Below are 27,385 nucleotides of genomic sequence, written 5' to 3' on the forward strand. Positions count from 1 at the left end.
TCTGCTAAGCTGAGGCAGAGATACACAGAAGACACATGACTGGCCCGAGGAACCATAGTGAAAAATATGAGGTTTTTTGGATGACTGTCTGATGTCTTGATCAAGAGAGGTAGTAAACCAATGAAATAGACTCTCTCTGGTAGAAACTGCACACAGATCTGCTTCTTGCAGCCCAGCAAAGCTAGAAGACATACCCTTGGAGGTGAGGTGCACAGTAGGGTCCACTTTTCTGCCATGCAAGATGGGAAGTTCACTCTCTTAATGACAGGTGGAGCAGTATTAGTGGTCCTTACATTATTAATGGGAAAAGGACAAAATGTCCTGTTTATAATGTCCTTTGTCAGGCTTCTTTTAGTCAGAAGGGAGTTTCCCTTATGAAGTGATACCTCCTACCTCCCGTGGTGTGTCTAGTGGGTGGCTGAAAATGGAAAAGGGACTGGAGGGTCCAGTCTCCTCAAACATTTGTTTTTTGCTCCCTCTCCAGACAGGTCAAGGGTATCCCTTTGTAATGAAGGTACCGGTTCATTCTCCTGTTCATTAGCCCTGCTCTCTAAGGAGTTGCTCCCTGCAGAGAACTACCACAATTGCTACAAAATCGCACTTTGGGATCTAAGACCGGGAGCTGACTTATTTTTCCCACACAGAAGAGCAGGCAGTGGAGACAGTGAGCACATCGTGTCTGAGGTGCAGCGCTGCCACTTGGAGGGCAGTCACCTCCACTCACAACCCAGATGTTACACCTTCTGTCACTCCAAACCCAGGAAGTGGTTTTATATACATATGCTTTCCTCTGTCACTTCGTATCACACATGTGATCTGGAGTCAATATGGCCAAAGGATTGGTCAGGTAAGTTAATTCATATAAAGACTTGGATGCTTCTATTAAGATACTGAGTGAAGTCTGCCATCAAGATCAAGGTCTCCATTGTGCTGGGTGCTGCACAAACCCATGCTGGGAGATACCCACTGTTCCAAAAGCTTACAGTCTAACTAAACACTTGAATGGGGAGGGAGACTGGGGCTTGTGAAAGAGGAATAATTTATCTGTGGTTAAAGGCTGAGATGGAATTAGAAGCCCCTGTCTCCTGAGCAGGATCTGCTGTCTCCTCTAAGCATCACCACCTACCAATGACTGATACAGTCTGTAAATACTCATAATAAAAAGCCTGGCAGAAACAAGCCATGCTTAATTCCTGAGGACATTTTGTTCTTTCTCTGGTTACAAACCATGGGCGGGTAAGGGCTGTTCCAGCAGCTGCATGCAAGGCTTTGGACGTAGCAACAGCAGGCGGCTGTAAGAATGGCTCCTGTCATATGCAATCATCTATCAGCACACCCTGTGGTGCTAATAAAAAAAGCCCTTCACAGAGTGCACAGTGTGCATTATTAGCTGAAGTTAGACAGCTGAGGCAGCATCGCCATCCCTGAGTTGGAGAGGGAACTGCAAGGGAAATGCATCCGAAGTTGGTGCCTTCAGTGCCACTGTGAGTTACGTATTCCTCTTTGCTCACCCTGATGGCATGAGGTCTGAATCATGTTGCCGTATTTCTAAAAACTGAGGAGAAGAAGGGTGGGACTCTGCCTCCAAACTGGTACTGTGATGAAATTTGACAGCAGAAAGTCTGGGAGTTATCACATCTTTCACAGTGGCAATAGGTAAGGACAAAACTACCTAAAGTACATCATTCCAGAAAATACCACCCAGTGATGGATTAATATGAATGTTAGTTTCTTCTAATGTGGTGGAGGTTGGGGTTTTTTCGCTTTCTTCTCCCTTGGTGTGGCAATGAATGCTTTGTCCTCTAAACATAGGGCTCATTCCTACGTTGCATGTGTTAATGTAAAACCAGTGCAAACATTGCTGTTGATTTTCATTCTGAGACCAGATGCAGGTCCTCATATAAACTCTGATGTTTGGGAAGAGCTGACTTTCTACAGGATCCTCTTTTGCTCCCAAGGAGGTGTCATCCCAGTGTACTGGGGTCTCAGCCCCCAGCAACCTCTAGCCAGCCAGGATGTTCTTGCATCTTCTTTGGTAGGGTCCCCCCTTCTTAGCACTGACATGTCATAGGGGTACCCTCAGCCTCCTGTTCCTCTCCCTAGCAGCAGGCTATGCTCTGGTTTGTTTTCAGTTCAGATGTATCCTACGATACACCATCTCGCTGTCTGAGTCTGGGCAAGTCATTATCTGTGCCATGCCTCAGTTACCGGCCTCTAGTCAATGGCTGACACTTCATACGTGTACTGAGAGGTTGCAGTAGACCGTGTCCTGGGATGCTGCAGTGATGGAGATCAGATATGGATGACTTTGCAAAACATTCATACAAAGCAAGCTTGACTGCTATTAGTTGTCACAAATGAATGTAACCAGCCAGAACAAAGTTTGCCATCATGCATTGACTCCCCTCAGCAACACCTGAGCAGCATGAAGCCATCTTTCCTAGCTGTTCTTCAATGGTGGCACTCAGAAAAGAGTTATTATTTCTAGCCAAATTTGTGTTCCCTTCCTTCTCTGGGTCTCTTGTTTTTCAGGGCTCAATGGAAAATCTTGATCAGGCTACAGATCATGCTTTTAGCCTGTAACCAAAATGTGCCTTTAGACAGGAAAAGAAACACCTCCTTCAGACAGTGTTATGCTTCAATAAAGCATCTCTTTGTGGGGGCCTCATCAGGGGTGAAACCTCATCCAGGCTGACAGTATGAAAGCCAAGGGGCTTGTCCCCAACAGGCCAGCAAAAGTGCTGCTTTATTATTTATGCAGCAGCCTATTTCTTGGGACATGTGTAAAAGAGGTCAGGGTTATCCAACAACACTGTGTCCGCAACATTTTTCCAACAGCCATCAATAAAAGTGCCTCATGCTTAAGATTTTGACAGGAAGCTGGATTCTGGCTCTGTCAGCAATGGCATTTGCAAAGGACTGATGACAAATTTTGTGGTGCCAGTTTCTCCTGACCATCCTGGAGCTGTTTCTTCATCTTGGCTGATTCAGCCTCCAAGCTTCTCATAATCACCATTTATTGGGACTGACAGACTATTTTGGCAGAAGAGATAGTCCCAGTCAGTGCAGATGACACTGGAGAACACTGGAGCTGGAGACAGATCCTGAGCCCTGGGTTTTATTGGGAAATGATTCAGCTTTCCTTACAGCTCGCTGGGGGCCAGAGCACCCTGTGGGTTGATCTGATGCTCACCACTGAAATGCAGCCACTCCCAAGGTGAAGAGTAGCAACAAGTAACACACTGAAGGCCGAGAGAAGTTCTTGGCCAAGGACAGAGCAAAAAAGATCCGATATTTTAATGTACGAACACTGAACACATGAAATCTCTCAGGCAAACAGCCAGAACCCACACTCAACAAGTTTTGGGCAACGCAGAGAGGTCCTACATGCCTTCTCAGCCTTGCTACCCCCTGTGATGTACGGCAAGCTTTTTAACATTCGGTGTTCATGGGAAAGCCTGATCACCTACAGCCCAAGACTCTCAGCTTGCCTTTCATGCGAGAGAACAGCATGTTCCCAGCCCTGCCAATTCCAGAGGAAACAAGCCCCAAGAGTACCTTAAAGGCTTGGACACAAATAGCTCCGTGTATTATTTTCAAGCCAGTCTCATGATTTTGCAGGCCTGACTCATTCCGGGTAAATGCCGAGGGTTAGTCATGTTAGTCATCCCTAGGCAAAGAGGAAGGGCCTCACTGGACTTATGCCAGTGCAGTTTTTACCGCTGTTTTAGGGCAAAGAGCCAAGCCAGATTTGCGGGTCCCTGTCCTTGGGATTTGTCCTAGGACCTGTTAGGGGGTACAACTGTGAAAAAGCGTGGATCCAGTTCTACTGTGCCTACCTCTGATGGCTTTACAGCCATCTCCCAGCTGAGGGTTGAAGGGCACCTGATCCTTCCTGAGCTAAGGCCAGCTAGGACTCGTCGGCTGCCACCGCAGCCCCATGGGGAAGTGTGCCGCAGCACGCTGCAGCAGAGAGCTCACATCAGGGCGCTGCTGGCCCTCCACCCACAGGCACAGCCGCCAGCAGCTCCACACCGCTGCTGTGAACACTGAGCCATTCATTATTATCTCTGGTCTTAGCCCATGCTGAGGCCTCACGGTGCTTGCTCTGGAGAAGAGGGGAGGAGAGGAGATTTTTTTAAGCCCAGAGCCCCTTCAGAGCCTGTTGTCTGTGTGGGACATGGCAATGCCCAGCACAGGAGCATTTCCCTGCATCTCTGTGATCCAAGGATGCTCTTCAGCAGCAGCGCCGAGCCCCAGCCCGGCGGCCGGCCGAGCTGGGAGCACCATCTGCCGGCTGCCGAACAGCCAGCTGGCTCACCAGTGGAACAAATTACAGGGTAATTCCGAGCTACGTACGCCACTGCACGGTCATTAGACAGCGTAGCAAATTAGAAATGAAAAACATCACAGGATTGCATAAAACCCTCAGCTAAACCTCCTCCTGCCTGCGTTACGAAAAGGACTCCAAACCAATCAGTCTCTCTTCACTAAAGCTGAGAAAAATCGCTTGGGTGAAGGATATCCAGTTGTAAGTCGGCTGGAGCTATTTACAGCTCCTGCAGAGCTCAAGGACGATTTCAGCTAAAAAAGATCAAAGCATGTCACTGGGCAGTTTTCTTAATAAAACGGCTTGATTTTGTTTGGTTTGAAACGTGGTTTTGTTTCCAAATATTCCTGATAATAATAATATTGAGGGGAGCACAGGGAGCCTGAAAGGGAAACAAAGTGTCTGTCTCTGGTGCAACAGTGGATTCATTTAAGCAGCTCCCATGTAGATTTTTTTTCTTGGGTTCCTCAGGTTTGCCAAAGAGCCAAGCTAACAATTATTTACACCGTGCTGCTGAGCCATCTTCCTACTTTCCCCGCCTCATCCTCTAGCTCACTGAGCTCCACACACCTCTCAAACCCATAGCCCTTTCTTCCTCCAGCTACTAATCCTTCTAGCGAGTACAGAAGGATATCTCTGCCTTTTTTCTTTTTTGGGGTTTTTTGGGGTTTTTTTTTGGCATGCCACAGATCTTCCCATGCAGGGGCCAAGCACGTTTCCCCCTTGAGAGGCAGAGCCCTCCTGGGTGCTAAAGAGAGGCTCCTTTTGCAGAGCCACCTGCACTGATGCCTGTGACATTTACTCCCCGTGACCCTGAGCTTGTCTGTGGTGGCCCGAGCAAGGCTCTGAAGGATGGTGGCCACGTCCAGGATGAGCAGCAGCATGTGGCCTGGGCTCCTGGTCCCCAAAGAGCCATGCTGGGGAGTGCTGTAGCTGCCGCTCTGCATGGGGGTCTGACTTTCCTTCGAGGTGCTCGGGTACAGGAGCAAGGTGTGGCTGGCACGTGGCAAGGGTATGTTGCTAGCCCTGGGAGCTCAGCGTGGTCCCTTTCACCTCCAGGGTTATCTCACCTCCTGCCAGCCAGCCAGGAATGTGCTTCTATTCGCTCAGTCCTGCTCATCCTAATTACACCTTCCTGGAGTGCTATACATTAATTTCCCTCCCACCCTCACAGTCCTTTTTCTTCAAGCTGATCCTGCTTGTCCTTTAACAGCACACCACCTCCTTGCTTTCCTTTGATTTTCTGTCCCAGATACCACACCTCTCAGCACTTCTGTCCCTTTCCCTCTCGAAGCCTGGTCGGTGGGTGCTGGCAAAAGATGTCCTGGACCCATACTTGCTTTTTGGACTCTCAAAAGAAATACTTTTTTTGGCAACATTGCATGTGCCTGTGCAAGTCACTGCCATGACAAGTCAAGACCATTCAGAGGGAACATCCTCTAGTGCTGTAACTAAGAGTAAGTGATAAAGGAATCATCACAGCCCAGGCTAAGGAGGAACCAAACCTTGTGAAGTGCTCTAAGCTCACTTTCTCCAGGGCACAGCCAACTTCTAAGTACTGTGGCTAAGGAAGACATTTCCCAAGAGATCTTTGGCTTTCTCTTGAAACTGGCTGCTTTGTAAATGTCCATGCCTTGAACCCTGAACAGACCCTCTATAGCTATTGTACCATTTCTGTCCCTTTTAATATAAAATAATTTTCTTGGTTGCTTGCACACACCCTAAGCTTTTGTCCAGCAACTGAAGAACAGACTAAAGATCTGACCTTCCACCTTTCCTCACATTTTGGCAGAAGTCAATTCCTAGGAGATGAGTGATGGATGTGTCCAGTCACACGGTTCACTGCAGTAGGCAAGGATCCCCTGAGCTGTCCCTGCATGAACCATAAGGAGAACCTGCAAATACGAGGATAACGTTCAATATTGGTAAAGCACAAGCAGACCTTATGGGAGGCTGCTGAGCGTGCGTCACCCATGCAGAGAACATTGTTAGGGAACATAAAGGTTACAAAGTCAAGCTTACAGTGGAGAGGTCACGCAGCCATTTGCGTGTCCTGGTGTGTCAATACCGTCTTCAATGGCACAATCTTAGATTGATACAGCTAAAAAAAAAAAAAAAATAAACAGACAGGCTTTTGAGCGCACCAGTGCCTTTCCTGCCTTTTCAGAGCCAAAATGCTCAAAAAACATGTTTGCTTCTTCCATTGTGTTTCAATTGTTCTAATAAAAGCTATTAAATGTCCCCAGCCTTTGTCTTGCTTTGCTTCTGAAACCATTCGACTGTAGGAGCAGAATAGCATAGGGAACATTCAGTATAGGATTGCAAGCAACACTTACACTTTCTTGGGGTGCTGGGGATGTTTTCGTAGGCATTAGATACTATTAAAGCCATATTTAGCTGGTGCGAAAGGCAAAGCTGCAGTTAAGTCAGTCAAAGTCTGACTACTGCTCTGGGAAGCCAGACCTTCCTCAGACTTTTTCAGCTCTTTCAGGGTTGAATTCTGTGTGGTCCCTAGAGAAGGTTCATTTCTTTTCATTTTGTTCTCATACTTTTTGCATATCTTTTAAAATAAGAGACTTCTAATTCCTTCTTGGCCTTTTTAATGGTCATTTTGTTTTAAAAAAAAATCTGTCCTTTGGGTACTTTGCATTGCCATAAAGAAATTTTTGAGATATCTGTGAGTCAGGCTTGGAATTTTTATCCCCACTTCTTAACCTCATTTTTCATATCCATCAGTTGCATTGGTACAAGGGTGGAAGGCAGCAAGAGTGTTAGAGGCTTTATTTTTCACTCTTTCTGTGATTATTTGTACATGGTCTTTAAGGACAGTTCAGATCTTCTCAGTACTCTGGAAATTAAACCTAGACATCTTATATTAATGTCTTGTTTTGTTGTTTTTGTTTTTTCTTTTTAACAAGCTGGAACAAATTACCACAGATGGTGGTAGGTTCTCTGTTTCCTGTTGTCCTCAAACCCTGTCTGCTGTTCTGGGAGATGAGCAAATAGTCAAACACACATTACAGCACTCAATGCAAAGGTCAGTAGAGATCTGTATTGACCAACAGGTCAGATGAGATAATATACCAGTCCCTCTGGCCATGAAATGTATTTTAATGCTCTCTGGGCCCATTTTAGAAAATGTACAGAGCTTTTGTCAGTAACAATAACAAAATTTGAGGAACATTATAAAACAATTTTGCATCCCATTTCTTTAGAGAGTACCTCATAGAGTCTATTAAACAGCCCTTGAGAGCTCTAATTAAGTGCTTTGAAACATGTTTGGGACAGTTTTGTTTCAGGCTTTGCCTCCAGCTACTTTGGCTTGAAAAACATGCTTGTTTCCAGGAAAGTGACTATTGCATTTAACTGAAATTAGAAGTTGACTGGGAAGGCTGCTGGCTCCGAAGCACCCTGGTGCTGCTGGTGCTTATGTGAGCTTGGAGGAAGGCCTGGCTGCCGCTTGTAACAGCTAATGAAAAAATAAATTCCTCCTCTTTATTTTTGATCCACCTACAATTATTTTTTTTCCTCATTTTTGCAACCCCCTTACTTAATTTGTCTTGGAGTAAACAAAAATAGCTCACCCCAGCAGAGCCAATGGTGTCCTTCCTTTCCAGCTGGTCAAGACATGTCTGAAGCATTGCAGGATTTCAAAATGCTGTTGCTGCTGGACCAGAGTAATGAGAAAACTCTGGTTCAAGAGTCCTGAAACAGACATTTGGACACTTAGCAGAAACAATTCAAAATTCTTCTTTTTCTTGCCATTGGAAATAAATGCCAAGTGCAGGGTGGCAGCATCCCCTGCATCCCACCAGCGCTGTCCCCGTGGGGCTGAGCCCCCGCAGGGCGGGCAGCCCCTCAGTTCCCCCAGGGCAGCGTCATCCTCTGCAGCGGGTCCCTACAACGGGTCTGGGACAGTCTGTTCTGGCAGGGAGAGCACAGCCACCCTCAGTACTTGAATTAGACCACCAAAACTATTAAACTGTGCTAAACATCACGGCATTGAAATTCTATTTCAATACAATAAATAATAATAATAAATTAATTATATAAATAAATGAAGGGCTTATTTCCCTCACCTTTCAGTTTCTGGGGTTTTATCTTTTACTAGATAAATTTTCAAGCTTTTTCTCAGTGTACATAACACCTTGGGTTTTAAAATGCTCAGGGCTCCAGGAGCTGAGTCTTTGATTAGTGCAAATACCATTATTTGTAATAGGATGCAGCTGAGAGGCACAGCTGGCCCCGGGATCAACTGCTGGCAGCTGCATTTTCTCCTCACCTAGGTGCTTGCAAGCCAGCCAGCCACCCCCCAGGGCGAGGGCCCCCGGCAGGGTGGGCAGCGCTGAGGGCAAAGGTAGCATTTTGCCAGTGGTGCCCTGCTTGTGCCTAGCTGGAGCTCCCCGGCCTGGGCACAGCTGGTCTTGTCCTGGCCAAAGCCCAGCTGAGAGCAAGTCTCTGCCAGGCAGGTTTCCCTCCCGGAGACTGTGTGACCCGGGAGGCGCATTTCATCTGCCTGAGGTGGCCCCGAGCAAAGCTCAGCCTCCAGCCAGCCCTGCCTGATGGCCCAGCCACGGCGTCTTGCTCCCCTTCAAATCCTGTCCCGGTCCGGCCCTTCTGCTCAGCAGCCGCACCCCTGGTGAAATGAGTTTGACTGGTCTCAGCCCCTGTTTTAGCTGTTTATGTCCAGAGCACAAAAATCAGCTGTGCAGCGTGGAGAAGATGCTCCTGTGGCTCTGGGACAGGGTGGTGAGGCTGGTCCCGTTGGCCTGGGGTTGGTCAGAGTGGCTGTGGTGGGCAACGTGATCGTAACTGGAGTGTCCCACATGGCCAGGAGGGACAGGCTGGATGCATTTCCGAGTAGCTCCAGTAGATCTTGGCCTGGGATAAGCCCTCACTGAGAGAACACCGACCCTCCCAAACCAAAGACCGTTTCCCATGGACTTTGTTTGAAACCCTAAAAGCAGAAAATTGAGAGGGAAAGGGAAGGTTTAGTCAGAGGCCTCTCTCCTGCGGTGAGGGTGGCATGTTGTAAACAGGAGGTGGGAAGAAAGAGCAGGTCTCCGTGATGAGGGAGGAGCAGATGGAGGTAGGAACTGGCCCCAATTCCCCTTAACCTCCTGGGGAAGACTGAGGCAGAGACAATGTTCACATATGTGTTTCCTAGCCTTATCCCTGAATCATGCTGCATGCAGCCCAAACCCAAGCCCTCCATCCCAGAGCACCCAGCACACCCGGGACCCAACAATTTCTCTAAGGCAGGAGGAGGCGAGGGCATGCCAAAAGCAGCCCTTCCAGTTGCCTTTGCGGGGGATAGAGAGGCAGGGCAGCGCTGATGGAGATTGAATCTAGTGATTACTTTAAGGGATTTGCTGTCTATTTCCTTATCCCCCTCTCTCTTTTTCTTTCTTTTTTTTTTTTTTTTTTTTTTGTTTGCCCCTTTTCCCTCCCTCTTATCCCTTTCGTGGTGCATTTGTCTTCGAGGAACCTGGGGTGTTCTTTTCATCAGTTCAATCTCTCTCTGGCACTTGAGTCCTGATTGGCTGAAGGACTTAGGGAAAAAAAAAATCTTTAATTAAGTAGATAATCTCTTCTTAGGAAGTTCTGCGGCTCCATTTCACCAACCCCCTTTAGCTCTTACTTTAGGATTGGTTACCCTTCGCAGAAGTTGGGATTCAGGGGGCATATGCCTCTTCATCACACCAGGAGCGCCGGGTGGAAAATAACTCCATCCTTTCCCTAATTTTGTTGTCTTTTTTTTTTCTTCTTTTCTCTGGTGGTGGTGGTACCTAAGGGTTTTTTTTAGAATCTCCTTTCTCCCTCTTTATTTGGATTTTATATTTCACATGGACCCTTATCTGGGCATCTTCTTCCTCACTTCCTTCTTCCAATGCTGCTGTGCCTGGTGAGTATCAAGAGCACCTTCAGTCTGTGTCACAGGCAGGTGCTCTTCCTGGACACCCTACGGAAATTCCTCTTCACCTTCCTAAATGTCCCCTCTTTTCCAGTTAGCTCAGTTCTGGTCTGTAATGGGACCAGATATTTAACTAAGCCCCAACACACTCATTGTCAGAGAGATTAGATCTGAGCAGAGAAAGTCCCCTTCCTCCCCCTCGCTTCCCAGCAGTAATTCTATGGGCCAAATCCTGAGCTGGGGCAAAATAGAATACAGGAGAGCAGAAGATCTAGCCCCTCACTTCCAAATGGGAAGATCAACCCAATGGGAGAACCAGGGATTTCTGTTTTTCCAAAGGCTCACGGTCTGCTTATGTCTCATCTTAATGAAATCAAGTGGGGCTTCTCCTGTGCTCCCCGAAGAGGACAGTCCCTGATTAAGAGCTCAGAGCCAGCAGGGGTGAGTTAGATCCACAGGAGCGTCACTCCGCATGAGCAGCCCGAGACCTAGGCTCCTTGGCAGGCACAGGGTCAGGATTACACATGTCTGAAATTCATGTATTAGGATTTCCTGGGGAGAAGCTTTCGGTACGGAGATTGCTACGGCTTGGTTCCCAACCACCTGGGTCCCGCCAGACCAGTCCCCCCCGTGCACAAACCTGCAGTCATCTCCTGTGGCCCTCTTGCTACGTGGTTTTACATTTATTTCCAGAAATGTTTTACGAGTGAACAGAAAGAGATTATACTTGCATGAAATCTCTCATCATTCCTTGCAGAGTGTATCTATCCCATGCTCAAATGGAGATGGACTCAAATGACCTGGCTCTGTAGGTATTTTCTCCTATGTGATTTTTCCTGAGTACCCAAACGTTATTCTCCTTTTCTGTGATGCCCTAGGGAATCTGCTCAGTGGGTTACAGACTTATCACTAACAGCAAGGGAAGTCTTTTCCTGTTCAATTACTAAAATCCCTGCCTCCCCCATAGGAGATCTCTAGGGTTATTACATGGATGGAGAAACCAAAATTATAGAAAGAGAAACTTGGGTAAATGGGAACTCATTCCTGCTAGGGTGAGAGCGAAGTTTATGTTCTTTCAGAGATTTCCTCCTCCCTTCAATAAAAGAATGTGCAACAGTTTTTGTATACCTAAATATTATACAGTAGCAAACAGAAGATAAATCCCCCTTCTGGAACAAGGGGAATATGTACGTTATGCAGATAGAGGCTATGCAAGAACTCAGGCTGATTTTATTTTTCTTTTTCCGCTCTCCCTGTATGTGTGTCTTGCTTTCCTCAATTTAAACAGGTTTAGAATACATTAAAGTGTGTGTGTGGGAGGAATCAACATTTTTAAGAAAAAGTTTAAAGGGGAGAAATTTCAGAGCACAGAGTAGAGTTAAATACAGAAATCCCAGACATTGTCAATGGAAGTTGGATGTCTAAATTCCCTGTCTGCCTTTCAGAAGTTTTTATCTAAGAGAAAAGTTTATAGATCAAGATAGCCCTGCTTCTCTCCGCACATTGCTCATAGGTCCTGATTTCCTGAGAGAAAGGAAAATTGCAAATTTCATACAAAACGATATGACAGACCCTGTCCCTTAACTTGAGGAGAGAAAAGAAAGGTTTGTGTGAATCATACAATAATCCTGCTTGCAATTTTTGCTGGTTGTCTTTATCTCATCCAACAGCTTAAAACGCAACAAGCTTCTTTTTTCCTGTCATTTAATCACGAGAATTGGGAGTGGGGGGCAATACAGATCAGCAATAATTTTTATATATAAATATGTGGCCACTTCCCTTCTCTGAGTGTGCATTAGATTGTGCCATGTCAGCTAGGTTGAATGGTCAGCGTGTTTCTAGATGAGCAAAATATCAGGGTTGCATTTAGGAACTAAAATCAAATAACTGTAACAAAATAGAAATGAAGAAAAAAATAATGTAAAGCTCCAAATGTTAATGAGTTGCCTCCTGGTCTCCTATCCTGTGGGAATAATATCTCTAATGCAGCAGCTTGTTTCTAAATGGTTTTTACACTTCAGCTGTGGGATTGCCTTTAGTTTCCAGTGTCACTGGTTTTCTAATAACTTGGGGGAGTTTGTACTTGAGAATGAAACTCAGATCCAAAGTGAAATTGTATCCATTTTCTGTATTTACAATAATGACAGTAAAGATCTAAATACAGCTTTGTAATTTTCTAAAGAGCTGAACCAGCAGCACAGTAGCATGAGTGGGTGATAAGGTATCAAACAAATATTTTAATGGGAGATTTGATAAGGCTCTCGGGGCATATTAAACTGAGGAGCAGGGTGCTGTTATTGGCTAAAGTTGTAAGCGAGCAGAAATTACCAGAGGCTTATTAGTATTTGATATGTGTAAAATATAATGGGACAGCTGCTTGGCAGGGTTATTTGCTTTCAGAATCAATAAAACTATGACAGAGAACTCCTGCTATAGATATTAATAATTTCCTAGTATTGGATGCAATGAAAATCATTTGCCCTAGATTTGCTTTTTACCTGGATGCGTAGAGTTGCAGCAAGGGAAGCAGTGTGCCCTGCACAGGCTGGGGAGGGGGCTGAAGAACTTGGTGGGACTCCTCTCTCTACCTGCTGAGGTCTGTCTCTGCTCCGCTTCAGTCCATGTAAGGCTGTCCTGGAGTTTGAGGGTAGAGGGAAAGGGGTTTAGATAGCTAGAAACCCTGTAAGCTTTCTTGGAGAAGAGAAATAATTTCAAGAGTTTCCTTTCATGTGTGTGATTTCAAAAAGTTTTAAATTCAGACACCAAACTGGAGACATCAAAGTCACCAATTGGAGACACCAAAGTCACAGAAATTGGGCTGGTTTACAGCTGCTGTGGATGCAGCTAGCCAGTTTAGGATTACATTCTGCTTTCCTTTACAGTGGTATGGAAAATTAATAGAAATAAATAGATAAAAATCACATTACAGAAACAAAAATGAAGATAAGTTCATTTTCATAGTGATTTCTATTTGCAGCATTATTGATGACTCTAGTGGCATTGTCAATATTGCACTACATCTGTGGAACAAGTGGCTTAATTACTCTCTACCCTTCCTGGAGACTATATCCAGAGTAGAGATGCATTTTTCTTAGCTAGATCATACGAGCAAAGACAAAGCACACAGATTTTTGTGTCCATTATTATCTTTCCTTTTAGCATAAATACGAAAAACTTCAGCTAGCCTCCAGCCATACAACAGTCCCATCTCCCCTTCTCCTGAATCTACTTGCAGCTGCGAGAGTCAGATGTGGGGGGGTCAAGCGTACCAGTCTAAATGAATCCTTTACTTGTGAAAGTCCTACAAACCCGCCCAGCAGCGTGCTTGCCTGTTGATCAGAGAGCTCAGGGAAAATGCCTTCTGTCTCTCTGACTTAATAAAGATGTTTAGAATATCCTGCTGGGAAATTGCTACTGTACCATTTGCTCAGCTGCAGATGGTGAATTGGCATATCCTGAACTTGGCCTTTTTGTGAACCTTGAGGTTTATCCTGGGAGGAACAGATCCTCTGCTTCAATGCAGTTATGTCAAGCGACACCTGCTAACAGGCTGGTTTGCTGTAAACCCTGAACTTGGGGATTACTGTCCTCCTCCTAAAGCCACCCTTGCCACTGCTCTGATGTTCCTAATCCAAGATGAGGCCAGCCAGGGTTTGAAGCAAATCCTTCTTGCACACTGTGAATTTGGCTTTTCCTTCAGAGATGGAAAGCAATGCAGATGGGATGTATTTCTTGTTTTGGTCACAAAAGCAAGATAAGAGGACTCACAATTCTCTAGATCTTGCCTACACAGGGGCATTTTACCAGAGTTTTTGCACAGCTGCTACCAGGGGCTCAGGTTCACACTGACACCATCCTGAGTGTGGTCCCCATAGCAAAGCACTTAAGGGCAAGGCAAAGGACAGGAGGGAAACCAGATGGAAAAATGACTTGTTCATGCTGCTACCCAGTTGCATTAGGATGGGGACCCACAGAGCTTACACAGTCTGAAAAGCCCCAGGTTCATGGCCCTGTGTGATTCAGGTCACCCGATGCTCTAATCACTCGGCTACAGATGCTGTCTCTCCAAGTCCCAGGAAATATTTAATTAGCTGAACAATGCAGAAGCGGCTCCCAAAGGAAAATTCCTCTGCAAAACAGCCATCGACTTCGTGCTAAAGTACCCATGGGGGCTGGAGCACAGCCGGGTCTGAATCCTGGGCCTGAAACAAAGGGAAAGGATCTCCTGCTCTTGCAGTACCATGGCACAGGCCCTTCCCTCCTGTTTTGACCCAGGGGAATCTTTCCCATTACAAGATTCATCAATATGGACACATTTCCACAAAAAAAAAAAAAAAGTTAGACTTGCCAGAGTGAGACTTTGCAAACTAGTTCTCTCAATTGTTTCTGAACTGTGAATAATAGCAAAGACAAGGCGTTTTGAGGTTTTGACTAAGCTATACCCTGTCTGCCCCCGTATCCATGGCAGGGCTGCAGCACAGCTACACTTAGTCCTCCGGCTTGGGATGGCAGCACCTGCTTTTGCCTGTGCTTGAGCCTGCCCTGGGATGCTCCCACACTCTCTGTGCAGGATTTGTAGCACAACAGGACAGTGCCTTTCTCTCCCTTACCAGGGATAACTGTGGCTCCAGACAGCATTGCTTGAAAACACACAGGGAGGAAAAAAACATATCCTAACCTGTCTTCCCCACATGCAGCCAAGGTCCACCTAGCTGCTGGGATTTTCAGGGAATGGAGCTAAAAAAGCAGCAAGCATCACTGCATGCCTGATAGCCCAACTGCAGAGTGGAATGTGCAGCTCTGCTGAAGGGACAGGCTTGCTGAAAAGGAGAGGCATCTGCCACTGGGAAATGACCAGCATTTGAAGTAGAACATCTCAAGAGGAAGCTCAAGAATCTAATTTCTCTCAGTGCATGCTCTAGCTTTTCCCCGTCATTCACTCACTGCAAGGTCTCAGGCCACTCATGCCACTTCTCTGGCCTCAGTGTCCTCTTCCATACAAGAAACAGGAGTTACTGACCTACAGAACAAAGAGGGGAATCACAAAACTTCCAGAACTAGAAGTTTCAGGAGCCTGCAACTTAAGATTACTATAACAGACCCTGGTATTTTCAGTAGAACAGTTTTCCATGACTGGTGGCAGAATTAAACATTTCACATGAATACTTACAAATCAGCACCTTTGGAAACTGCTCGTCTCATTTTGTATATCAGTTGGAAAACACGAGAAAGTTTAATTTCAGCTAGGACCATCTCACTCATACCCCTGCCCCTCCCCGCACAGTGCCCAGCAGCATAGGGAGGAGAAGAGTGCTTGTGCTCAGCCATCACCTTAACGTGACCAAGATGAGAGTATGGGCAGCCAGAGCTGGCACCGCAGGGAAACAAGGGACCATGATCTGGGGGGATGCTGCCAGGACACACACTGTGAAGGAGCAGCAGTGTGATCTCCTCCTTCCCTTGGCATGGTCCTGCAGGGAGAGCAGGTGCTGGCACACAGCCCATCTCCTAGGGCTGCAGTAGGAACCAGGGTGTTCCTGGGGCTGGGGGCAATGCTATCCTGAGGTAAGCTAAGCAGCAGCTTGGTAAGGCAAAAAACAAGGCTGAGGGAACAGGAAAGCCCTAACAAAACAGGGGATTGGTATGAAGGTCAGCTGTGCAGAAGAAAGCAAGAGGAGGGAGGAGTAAGTGGGCTGCAGCCTGGTACAGCCTGCTTGGGGGAAATGGAGAAGGCACCATCCTGGCTTGCAAGGAGCAGCAAGGGGAGACAAGGGAGAGACAAAACATGCCTGCAGCCAGGAGACAGGCAGGCTGTGTGGGGCAAGAGGAAAACCCTGGGATGCCTGGCATTCCCCAGACCCCTCCACCATCACCCCCTCCCTGCTGACACTGTCTCTGTCTTCCAGGTCAGTGAATAATTTCCTGATGACGGGCCCCAAGGTAAGAGAAATCCCTTTGATCTCTGTCTCTGATTCCACTAAACCCAGGAAGAGAGGGGGTCCTCCTTCCCACTCCTCTCCATCCAGCCTTGGCCAGAGCTCCCCTCACCCCTAAGTTTCCAGCAGCAAGGCAAAGAGTGTCAAGACTAACCTGCTTCAGGCTGTGTCAACCCAAAGCAAAGCTGTACTGGGGTCCTTTTAAGCTGGTTGGGGGCCAGATTCTGAAGACGTGTCTGTTGGGAGCAGCTGGGCACCTCAACTGTCATCTATTGCTTCCTAATGATCAGGTTAGCATCAGGACCCACATTCATCCAACTGGAAGGGCACTTGCTCTAGGCCCTGCAAAATATAGTTCCCCAAGCAGCACAACTGGAATTGCCAGGACCTTGTTCAGTGGTTTTGAACCCTTTCCTCCTTGCACCCCTTGTTCAGAGGTGCTTTTTTTTGCCTTTTTTTTTTTCTTCCCTAGCCAGGACTAGCTTTAAAATTTAAAATTCACCTGATTTTTGTTCCTGGCTATTCCTCAGGAACACCCTAAGCCCATCTAGCTATTGCTACAGCTCTCCATGCTATGGTGGAACAACCTTGCCCCAAAGTACTAGCTTTCCCCTGGGGCTGTGGTAAAGGAGGAGGCAGGCTGAGGCACCTGCTGGCCTGGAGCTCCCTGGTCTCTGAGGAGAAGGCTCTGCTTCCTCTCACACTGGAGAGATAAAGGGTTCTTCATCGCAGGGACTGGCTAGCACATCTAATGTGGCTAACAGCCAACAGCTCCTTTTGGCCTTCTCCCCCGGGGAGGCTCAGGCTCTGACCCAGCACAGCAGAAAATGCATTCCCTGCTGCTGCTGGCAAGCACTGCTCCCCAGGGGAGCCAAGCCTGAGAGACTTCCTCAGCTCTGTACATGTTGTCTCTGTAAGATGGCATGCAAGTTATTTTCAGTTGAACGCCAGCCACCTAGGGCCATATTCTCCCTGGTGTTTTGCCCTGTGCTTCTCCATCCATCTAGACCCCAAAGCAGCAGTACCCACGATATGCAGTGCAGGGTAGGAAAGCTACGCCTGGATCAGCCCCATGGCTGTGTGGGAAGCAGCTGGGGCTACACCAGCCTTGCACTGCCTGCGATGGAAACGAGAGTTGATGAGTGACTTTTCTGCACCCTGGGACGTTCTCAGCCCATTGCCCATGGGGCTGTCCCTCTCGCTGGTCAACTCATCCTGACTCGGTTTTGCAAGCCAATGCCTAGTGCTGGGGGGCTGAAGCAGGACACACACTGTCACCCCTCCTGACCCGCTGCTCTGCTCCTAGGCCTATCTCATCTACTCAAGCAGTGTGGCAGCTGGGGCGCAGAGCGGCATCGAGGAGTGCAAGTTCCAGTTCGCCTGGGACCGCTGGAATTGCCCCGAGAGGGCACTGCAGCTCTCCAGCCACGGCGGGCTGCGCAGCGGTAAGGAAAGCATTGGATATCACTACTGGGACCCCCTCACTACAGGTTAGAGCCCGTGGGCCCCTCCTCTGTTCCCAAGTGGCTCCTTTTCTTCCCCATCCCCACCCGGGATGTCCAGGAGGCCCCTTCACCCATCAGCTCCCAGACACATGCTGGGATCTAGCTTCAAGACAAGGCAGCCTCACGATGCCAGCATTGCCTCCAGACCCACTGAGCCCCCAGCTTGCACAGGACAGGAGTATCCCACCAACCCTCACACAACTGGCTCCCCACCAGGATGCACCACCATCACCTGCGGCATGGGATACTGGACATGCCATGTCCAAGTGGTGCCAATCACCTGGGTGTCCCAGGGAGGCTGAGAACCAGCATGGGGTGGTGGGGTGGCAAGCAGAGGGATATGGCTAAACAGAGCAGGAAAGAGTTCATCAGTGGCTGTGCTCTAGCCAAGATGCAGGAGAAAAGTCTTCCCACAGCTTCCAGATGTCAGAGTCACCTTGGGCAGAAATCCAGCATCCATGACCTGTGCCACCACAGGATGTGGGGCTGTGGTCATTGTCACTGTGTCCCATTCCTTACCCATTTGCAAGTGCCAGGAAATGCTTCAGTGCATACCTGGTCCTCTGGACCCATGTATGCTGCTGGGCTGAGCTCACACCTGCCCTGTACAGGCAGGACCTGGGTATGGAGGAGAGCCTCTGGTGGGACTGGCAGCAGATCAGGGCCCCAGGCAGAAGTGGACAGAGGTTTCAAAATGAGGCCTTGAGGAGGCAAATGCTGCACAAAGTAACACTCTGGGACTGGGAGCAGGTCCCTGAGCTGTTGCTGTCAAGGTTATCTGCTCAGATCCAGACCTTGCTGGTATTAACTGAAAGCCAAAGGCTCAGTGAAGTCAGCTGATGATCACCACACTGGCCCTGGTGGGTAGGTATGGACACTGAGCCCCAGTGTCCAACAGAAGGTAAGGCTCGAGGCGGCTGTGGGAATTGACCTCTTTGATCCTTGGGGAGAGCCCCTTCCCCTCTGGGGGCTATTAGTGAAGACAGGGGGGACATTTGGCTGTCTGTGCTGTATCCCCGCTGGTGAGCTCCCACAAGGACAGCCAAGTGCGAAACTCATCCACACCCTTGGAAATGGCATGGGTCAGTCTGGATTGAATTTGGGAGCTTCTGTCTTCAGGCAGTTCAAGCCAAAACTAAGCTAATGTGACACGTAGGACCTCCTGTCCACCCCACAAAGCTCTGCCCATCACAGATCTTCTCCTACCCAGTCTGCTGCATGGCAGGAATCATTTCTAACACTGGTGGTGTGAAATCTTTAGCCCATCTGTTCTTCTTGTATTCTCTCTTGACAGCAAACCGAGAAACCGCTTTTGTCCATGCCATCAGCTCTGCAGGCGTCATGTACACGCTGACCCGGAACTGCAGCCTGGGAGATTTTGACAACTGTGGCTGTGACGACTCCCGTAACGGACAGCTGGGTAAGGAGAGATGAGCTGCCATCCCTCTCTCACATCCCAGGCAGTGGGAGAAAGCTCTTCTCCTCTCCTCTGCTGAAGTTTGCAGAAACAACTCCTTCTCCTGGTCCCAGCACTTGGAAATAAGGCCCAGAGCAAAGCTTTGCCTGGCTCAAACCAAAGTAGCTCTGTGGAAGCTAATGGGGCCACCTCCAATTTACACCAGCTGAGGCAAAGCCCTTGATTTTTTCCATTACTTTCTAAATGAGCAGGAAATTAGAAAGGGATTGTAGTTTCCCTGGTTCAAATCAAGAACAACTCTGTTTAAGCTGCTGGAGGGAATGACTGTATTGTACGGGCAGAGGAGAGGATCTGATGCAGTGCATCTAAATAGCAGGTCTGGTTATAGCAGTGGTGATGAGGGACCTCCAGGTTCTCAGGGTGTGCAGGACCAGGGTGGCTCTGGAGCAGAATTACCAGGAGGAAAAGCAGAGTGGCAGGCATTTGTCAGTGTGGCAGGCACATGAGAGCACAACCAGAAGAACCACCGTTGCAGCACACAGCCTCCACCTCATCCCCATCCCTGCGGTACCCAGGCCTACAGCCACTAGGCAGCCCTGGGGGAGGAACCCCAGGCTGCACCGCTCTAGCTCTCTGCTCAGCCTTCACAGAAAACATTGACATTTTGGTGTTTTGTTTTGAATGGAGAAAAGTCAAATTTCAAAGTATCTAAATATTTTAAAAACCTTTCCCCACCCAACCACACTGGGCAGTTGGTACGTGTCAGTTTATGACAAACTCCTCTGGAGTGTCCAGTATTTAGTAACTTGCTTTATTGGCTAATAGCTTTTAAAACAGCCACTGCTGCTTAGGTGTCTGAGGCGTGGGATAGCCTGTCTCTAGCAGAGTAAGACTTTTGGGCAATGACACACCAAATTTTATCTTCTCTGGAAAACTGCATTAGTCATGCTATACTTCTTTTCCCCAAAAGATATCTGGTTTTCATGAAAATTTTCCATTGTGAACTTAAAACCTTGGAAGGCAAAGGAAACTTTTGGGCTTGTCCAAAACAATGTGATTCAATTCTAAATGCCTTTGAGCTGAATCCAAGTTGGTGAAAGGTTTCCATTCTCCCTTCGGGCCCATTTCTTGATTTCGACTTCATCACCCGCTGCAAGTACCCACCTCCCATGAGACACCCCTGCCTTTCCCTGGGAGAGGGGACTGCGATGCTCTGGGGAAATCCGGGCAAGGGCCAGGTCTTCCAGGGAGAAGAGAGGCACAAGGCCATTAAACCACAACTCCCAAGGTGTACCACTGAGGCACGTTAGGGTCATAATGTTCCAGATTTCAAATCTTCATAAAGAATTTGGCATTTTTCTCTAGGAGGAAAAGAAGCAAACCGCATGACGTGTTTCCAGTCAGCCAAGCTAAGTTAACGAGCTCCCACATAGTTAGGAAAAGTACCCTCCACATCCTGCTGTGCAGTTCCCAGTTCTGTGCCGACTCCTTTGTTTCTTTATGATAATTGGAAAATCAGACCCTTCTGAGATGCCCAACATCAGCCCAGGATTCTGGGTGTACCAAAAAGTGGGCCTCTTTTGTACGTGTGAGCCAGGCTTGGGTTGTTTCCCGGTGGACGGGAATCTGTTCCCTCTGACCAGGATGCCTCCACCAGTTTGCTAATCCACATTAGCAGGATGCTGTCCCTGCAAGTCAGACTGAACCAGTTCAAGTCAGGGAAGGTGATTAAAAACCCAAAGCCTCATCTATATGACTGCTAAAGCATCATAATTAACAGGTTCTGAATCCTGCTCTACAGAAAGCCTGGAAATCCCTGGGTTTGTTGCATGGGACATACCCCTTTGCTGCTTGCAAGAGCCACTTACTATCCAGGCCTCGGTAGAAATGGTATGAGCCCAAAGGGAGGGAATTTGGGAATATCGTGAGGCAAAAGGCTGGATTTGCCCCACAGCCTCCATTCCCTTCTATCAGCTCTGAGACACTTTCTTGTCCCTGGAGCGACAAGCCAGACAGGTGAGGGGCTGGTTCCCTGACAATGCATGTCATCTCCTTTCCTAGGGGGACAAGGCTGGCTGTGGGGAGGCTGCAGCGATAACGTGGGCTTTGGGGAAGCCATTTCCAAGCAGTTTGTGGATGCCCTGGAGACTGGACAAGATGCCAGAGCTGCTATGAACCTGCATAATAACGAGGCGGGTAGAAAGGTGAGCCCCTCTTTCTCTCCAGACCTGGCAGTGCATACCAGATTGGCTCTGGCTGTTCACTGTGGAGAGTCACAACTTGCTGTGGCTAAAAGCACGTGCTCAGAAGAATCAACTACCTTGCCAAGGAGAAGGGGATCGCAGCAGTACTGATGTGATGGGTGGTGTTTGTTCTAAGGTAGCAAACCTTCCGTGATTACACTGTTAATGGCTTCCTGCTGTCCTCTTCCTCCCAGTTCAAGTAGGGGAGTACCTTGGAGAAGCAAATCTGCAAGCTTCAAGCCAACCACCCCTGAGCAGGACTACTGTGCAGGGAAGGTCGATGGCAAACCCCTTCACAGGTCTGGAGTCATGTTTCTCCATGCACTGTGGCACAGAAATGACCCCTCTGCATTTTTTTCCTGAATCCTCTCTCTCTTTCCTCACCCTGTAGGCTGTGAAAGGGACCATGAAGCGGACTTGCAAATGCCACGGCGTGTCAGGGAGCTGCACCACCCAGACCTGCTGGCTGCAGCTGCCCGAGTTTCGGGAGGTGGGCACTTACCTCAAGGAGAGGTATCACAAAGCCCTGAAGGTGGACTTGCTGCAGGGGGCCGGGAACAGCGCTGCCAGCCGGGGTGCCATCGCCGAGACCTTCAGCTCCATCTCCAAGAAGGAGCTGGTCCATTTAGAAGACTCCCCTGACTACTGCCTGGAGAACAAGACGCTGGGGCTGCTGGGCACGGAGGGCAGGGAGTGCCTGAAGAGGGGCAAGGCACTCAGCAAGTGGGAGAAGCGGAGCTGCCGGCGGCTGTGCGGGGACTGTGGACTGGCGGTGGAGGAGAGGCGAGCTGAGATGGTGTCCAGCTGCAACTGCAAGTTCCACTGGTGCTGTGCCGTGCGGTGTGAGCAGTGCCGCAAAAGGGTCACCAAGTACTTCTGCGTTCGCAAGGAGAAGCGGGAGCGGAGCGGGGGTGGTGGGGCCAGCCGCAAGCTCAAGAGAAAGCTCTAACTTGCCTCTGCTCCTTCATAGTCCTGCCTGCCCCCTCCTCTCCTGCCCTCCCCATCTCCCCAGCAGCCCCCTGGCACCATTTCCCTTTGGCTTAGTTTTGTCTCATTCCCAATGCTGCCTCACTGGGGCTCACGCAAGGCAAAAGAGTGCTCGAAAGCCCCTGAGCCTTGGCCATGCAGGGCATTTCCCATCAGTGCAGTGGGGGATGACTTCTGGGAAGACCCTCAAGTGTTGACAAAACAAGCTGAGATTTGGTCCCTTCAACCCAGAGTCACTCTATCCAGCGACTACAATTTCATCGCTGAAAACACAGGTGGTCACGGTGGCTTTTTTGAGCTTGTCTGTTCTCCAGACAAGCACCTGCTCTGGGCTTTTGAGCAAGTTCAACACTCAGGAAAGCACAAGGAAGCTGAGATGGCACTACCAGAGTTGGGCAACTCAGAGTGGTAATCCCTAAAACTGAAGAGGCTTCTAGTACCCTAAAAAAATAGAGGCACTAAAATAAAATTGTTATTGCCTTTTATTAAACCCTACACTATGAGGGAATAGAAAAGCTGTGCAACTCATTCCCGCAGTAAGGCAGCTTCCAGGAGGCCCATAGTGTCACTTCCTGTCCTTCAACAGCTTTGCTAAGCTCTCCAATGCTTTACTTTGCATTTGAGACGCCAGCAGCAAGACTGAAGCTGCTGCTTGACCTGTCCATCAAACAGCTGTCCAAAAGAGGAGTCCCATCACTTGCTTTTTACACACTTTGCCTGTATTTTCTAAGCCTCCAGGTCTGGTCTCCCTTTTCACCCCAGCATCCCTGCCAAAGCCCTTGACTGATGCCATAAAGATGCCCTCACACTTCTCCAGTCCCTTTTCTCTCCCAAATCTCTCCCAGAGAGGAGCTGCCAGCTAAGCCCATTCTCCACCTCCTGGTGTACTTGCCGAGCACTCTTACCCTGTCAGCTAACTAACTAAATACTTCCTCCTAGTCTGAGAAAATAATGTCAGTTACTATTTAATGGTGTTGTAAATAGGAAAGTGAAGCACTTTGAAGTTTAATTTATTGCACAGTTACTGTGATGTATACATAACAGTTTTCCCTCTACTGCTTATTGTATATATTCTATAGGCTAAGCAAGCAGCAGGATGATTTGGTTGATGCATCTCTGTTCCCTTGCTGTGCCTGGGGTAGGGAGGGAAGCAGCTGTCAGCTGCAGGACCTGGGGAAGCTCACTGCACCATCACAGTGATCTCCCCTGGGCTGTGAGGTTATCGTCTACTTTGCTGTTTGAGGTGTCCTTTAGCCAGATGAGAAGCCAGCAGAGCTAAGTTCCTGGCCATTAGACCTGTCTTGTAGCCAATATTTGTAAACCAATAGCCAATACAATAAATCAGTAGCCAAGTGCTTGCAAAATGCTGTGGTGTCTAAGTAGTTTGGTGGAGTTTTTCATCCAATTGCGTGTGTGGATATATGTAGTTACAGTTCTGGAGTCTGAAACCCAGCCGCTTGCCCATCTGTTGAGCATAAGAGCTGACCAGTTCCCTCCAGGCAGCACCACCACAGCCCCTGCGAGCAGGGGCAAGGGCCTGCTCTCTCCTTGAGCTTGTCTGAAGTTGCATCCAACTGCAGTGCAGCTGCCAGGGGGAAAGGGGGTGGGAGAGGGGCAGACAGGGGCCCAGTTGCCCATTTCAGAGATGATGTGTTGATATAGACTCAGCAGTCTGTGTGTATCTCTTAGTTATCAAATACCCCCTTGATCCCAGGACTGCTTCACTGAGGGTGGGAATTTGGACCTATGGCAAGCTGAGGTCTCACTAGAGCAAAAGCATTCACGTAAAGCAAGAACATGGCCCTCCAAAAATTGCAAGAAACAATCTTGCCCCATTCTCAGGGAAAGCTGAAACACTTCCACTTCACACACAAACCACCAGCTGTTTGTGCAAAGGTTCTTATTAACAGAGCGACCCCGACCTCAGCCTCCCTTGCATCTCCACCAGCAGTTCCTCTATTGCCCTGTGGTGGGGATGCATCCTTGGGCAGGAAAGCAAAGAGGTGCTGGGAACATCCCACCCAGCAGGGAAAGCTCCAACGTGGGCTGGCTTGAGGGCAACTGCAAGGCAGAGAGGACAGCTTCTACCTCCACCCCATCCCTTGTTCCTCTGTGCCCCCCCCATTCCGTGGCCAGTTGGAAATGTAAGAAAAGGAGAAGGCATGGAAGCTGTTTCCCATTTCCTCCCCAGCACACGGCAGGCTGTGCTACCCCGTCCCTCCCCCGCTGACATTATTGCCCCACACAATTGCCCCGTGAAGGCTGTGGCACAGTGCAGGATGTGCCCGCTGGGCACAGTGGTGCCTGTTGGTGAAGGGGACATGTGGGGAAAATTACAACCGGGGCCCCACTGCCTCACGCTTCTTTCTCTGGGAGAAAATGGTGATACCGCAGCTGCAAAATGTGCTGACCTCAGCAGCGGGTCGGGGCCCAGAGGGGTCCCCCCTCCCCAGCACAAGGAGCCCTTAGTGGTAAAGGCACTGCTGCCATTGTGCGGCAGGATTGGATGCTTCCATGTATTCATTTCGGTTTAATGAAGGCGCATTCCTCAGAGGAGAAATATTTACATTCAGCTTCCCAGGTGGTCACCTTCGCCCAGATGACACACAAACAGGCAGCCCCCCGCTCCCTTTTCCAATCCAAACCTCTTTAGAGGGCTCAGGGAGGAGGGGAGCAAGGGGAGGGGGGCTGCTGGGGGAGCAGAATAGAGAAGGGAACAAAATGCTAATAAATCAGCCAGCCAGCCCTTTTCCCCTCCCCTCTGTGGAGTCAATGGAAAGTGTCATTTCACATGCTAATCCCCCTCCGCTCTGTTCACAACACCTTTTCCGAAAAGTGTTTGGGAAAAGTCCTTGTGGCCCGTTTACAGCTCCCTGCCGCTTCGGATTCCTTCTTGTCTAAGGCCGCGGCCCCCGTGTGGGTCTCTCCCTCCAGCGGGGCTCCTTACAAAAAAAATCTCAACAAAGACTTTGGAGTTCATCAGCCTCCCACTGAAATTCACAGCTGCTGAACAAACTAATCCCCTCTCTTGGCCTTTCTTCCTTTCAATGGGTTCTTGGCTTCAAAGACACTTTGGGAAAGGACTTTGTGGGGACTCACACTGCTCCCTCAATAGAAGTTAGTGCAAGCATTATCTTCAGAGCAAGTGGCTTTACAAACAAATACTGCCTAACAATCTCTGCCCCTCCAGCTCCCCCAAACACACAAGCCTAGCCTGCAGACATGATGTTATCTGCAACAGGATTAGAGCTCTGTTCTCTGTGCTCAGAGATCCTTTCCTACAGCTGCCCCCCCCCAATTCTTTGTGAACCCAAAGGCCTTCTCACCCAACAGACAACGCTTTCTCTGTGGAGCATCGCAGGGATGCTGCAGTAGCATGTGCCCACATGGGAGGAGGCAATGTGGACCATGGACCAGAAGCTGCAGAAGCTGTTACCAGCCAGCAGAGATAGTGCTATAAATGGAGGAGCACTTTCCAGTGGGGCTTGTGAGGACATTTACCACACCAGGGACACAAAGACAGGGCTTCCACCACAAGCCTCTCAAAGACTCTCGAGTGGGTCACCTCCCTTCCTCTTGCCTGGTTTCCCTACCAAGACTTTTAGGGACGGTGATCGCTAGGGTAAACCTGAAGCAAAACTGAGCAGCAGTGGGACAGAGGGACAAGCAGGAAGGACGCATAGCAAAGGCAGGATAAATAGCTGGTCTCTGCACGAGTCCATGGGTAGCAGGACTGGTGTGTGCTGGAGGGAAGTCAAATGCATCTGAGAAATACATGGAAAATCTGTGCTTATTTCTCAGTGGTACAAGTGGCCTGAATTAAAGAAAGAGGGGCCGGACTGCACAGGGTACTATAACTGGATCCAGAAAGGCAGAATCTAAGAAATAGCAGGCTTGTTAAATGATCTCAGAAAGCTAGGACTTTCCTTATATACTTGATAAGCAAATGTATGCCTCCAGGGCCACTTGCTCACTTTGTTCATCATCAGAAAGGGTCATAACACAAGTGCTGCCTTTGAAAATCAGCTTGCATCTCCCTGGTGGGGGATGGCTGGGAGGCCAGACTGGTTGCTAACTGCTCCCAGACCAGGCTGCAAAACCTCTGCAAGATTCCCTTACACTTGGTGTTTGCCTCTGTAAGTAGCGGAACTAACAAAGGCTGGTTTTCCCTCAATGCGTGTGCTGTGCTCATAACACTCCAGAACCCTCATAAACCCTGGTCCCTTCCCAGCAATGGCCCTTCAAACCTTCCCCATCCAACCAATCTTTCTCAACCTTTACTTCCTCCCAAGCCCTCCAGCCATGAGCCAGGTAATGCAATCCTGCAATATTTCAGTTTCATGTGTGCTAGCTGGCCTGTACGTACATACTAGCTAGCCACCTTACAGCAAAAAGAAAACAAAAAAATTTTTTGAGATTACACCAGTCTTTTTGCAGAAGCTAGTTTGATTCCCCTCCCTCTTTATTTCAGTACTGATGTTTCACTTCAGCCTTCTTACCACCTTAAAAGCTTAAATGAAATCAGCCAACAGATTCAGAAGTTACTAACTAATGGTAAGAACCATCAATTCAGTGGTATAAGTCTGATTTCCAGAATGGAGGCCATATCCTCATCCCAGTTTAAGTGGTGTAATGCTGATTTCCAACAGGAGAGGATCTCATTAAGGGCGCTCTGTTCACTTACTGACATACTTTCGACTTCTGATGTCAAGTGTAAAACCCCCAATGCTGCTGTGATTCTCCGAGGAAACCTCAACCATCCTGGGGACCTTCTTGTGTCTGATGCGATGAACCGTCACAGTCGAGGTGGGTGATCTGGAGAAGATCAGTCCTCTGACCCTGCAGGCCTGGGGAGTGAGTAAGGCCTGAGGTCTCCACACACCAGGATGGTTGCTGCCCACACCAGCAGAGTCCAGAATGTGGTTTGCACCACACCGTTTTCAATTTCTCCCCCTCACCAAAGTTGAGAACTCAGCTCTCAGTGGGTGGCCCTGCAGACTGAGGGAAGTCGCCTGTAGCCAGAGGTGACAAGTTATGAATAAAGCTACCAGCA

The 27,385-nt window shown here is 48.6% G+C and overlaps 1 protein-coding gene across 2 annotated transcripts; it reads left to right on the plus strand.

Moving 5' to 3' along the window:
* Window positions 1-732: 732 nt before the first annotated feature.
* WNT8B (Wnt family member 8B) lies at window positions 733-23,402 on the plus strand. Of its 2 annotated transcripts, none has more exons than XM_054831430.1 (6): window positions 733-1,656; window positions 16,151-16,184; window positions 17,487-17,625; window positions 18,980-19,105; window positions 21,164-21,306; window positions 21,737-23,402. In XM_054831430.1, exons 1-6 carry the CDS (start codon window positions 1,601-1,603, stop codon window positions 22,292-22,294), a joined length of 1,056 nt encoding a protein of 351 aa, XP_054687405.1. In that variant the 5' UTR covers window positions 733-1,600; the 3' UTR covers window positions 22,295-23,402. The 2 variants fall into 2 exon arrangements, with proteins under 2 accessions (XP_054687405.1, XP_054687406.1); XM_054831431.1 differs by having other exon boundaries at window positions 733-1,484.
* Window positions 23,403-27,385: the final 3,983 nt, after the last annotated feature.

This window comes from Grus americana, chromosome 7 (assembly GCF_028858705.1).
Source record: "Grus americana isolate bGruAme1 chromosome 7, bGruAme1.mat, whole genome shotgun sequence".
NCBI lineage: Eukaryota > Metazoa > Chordata > Aves > Gruiformes > Gruidae > Grus > Grus americana.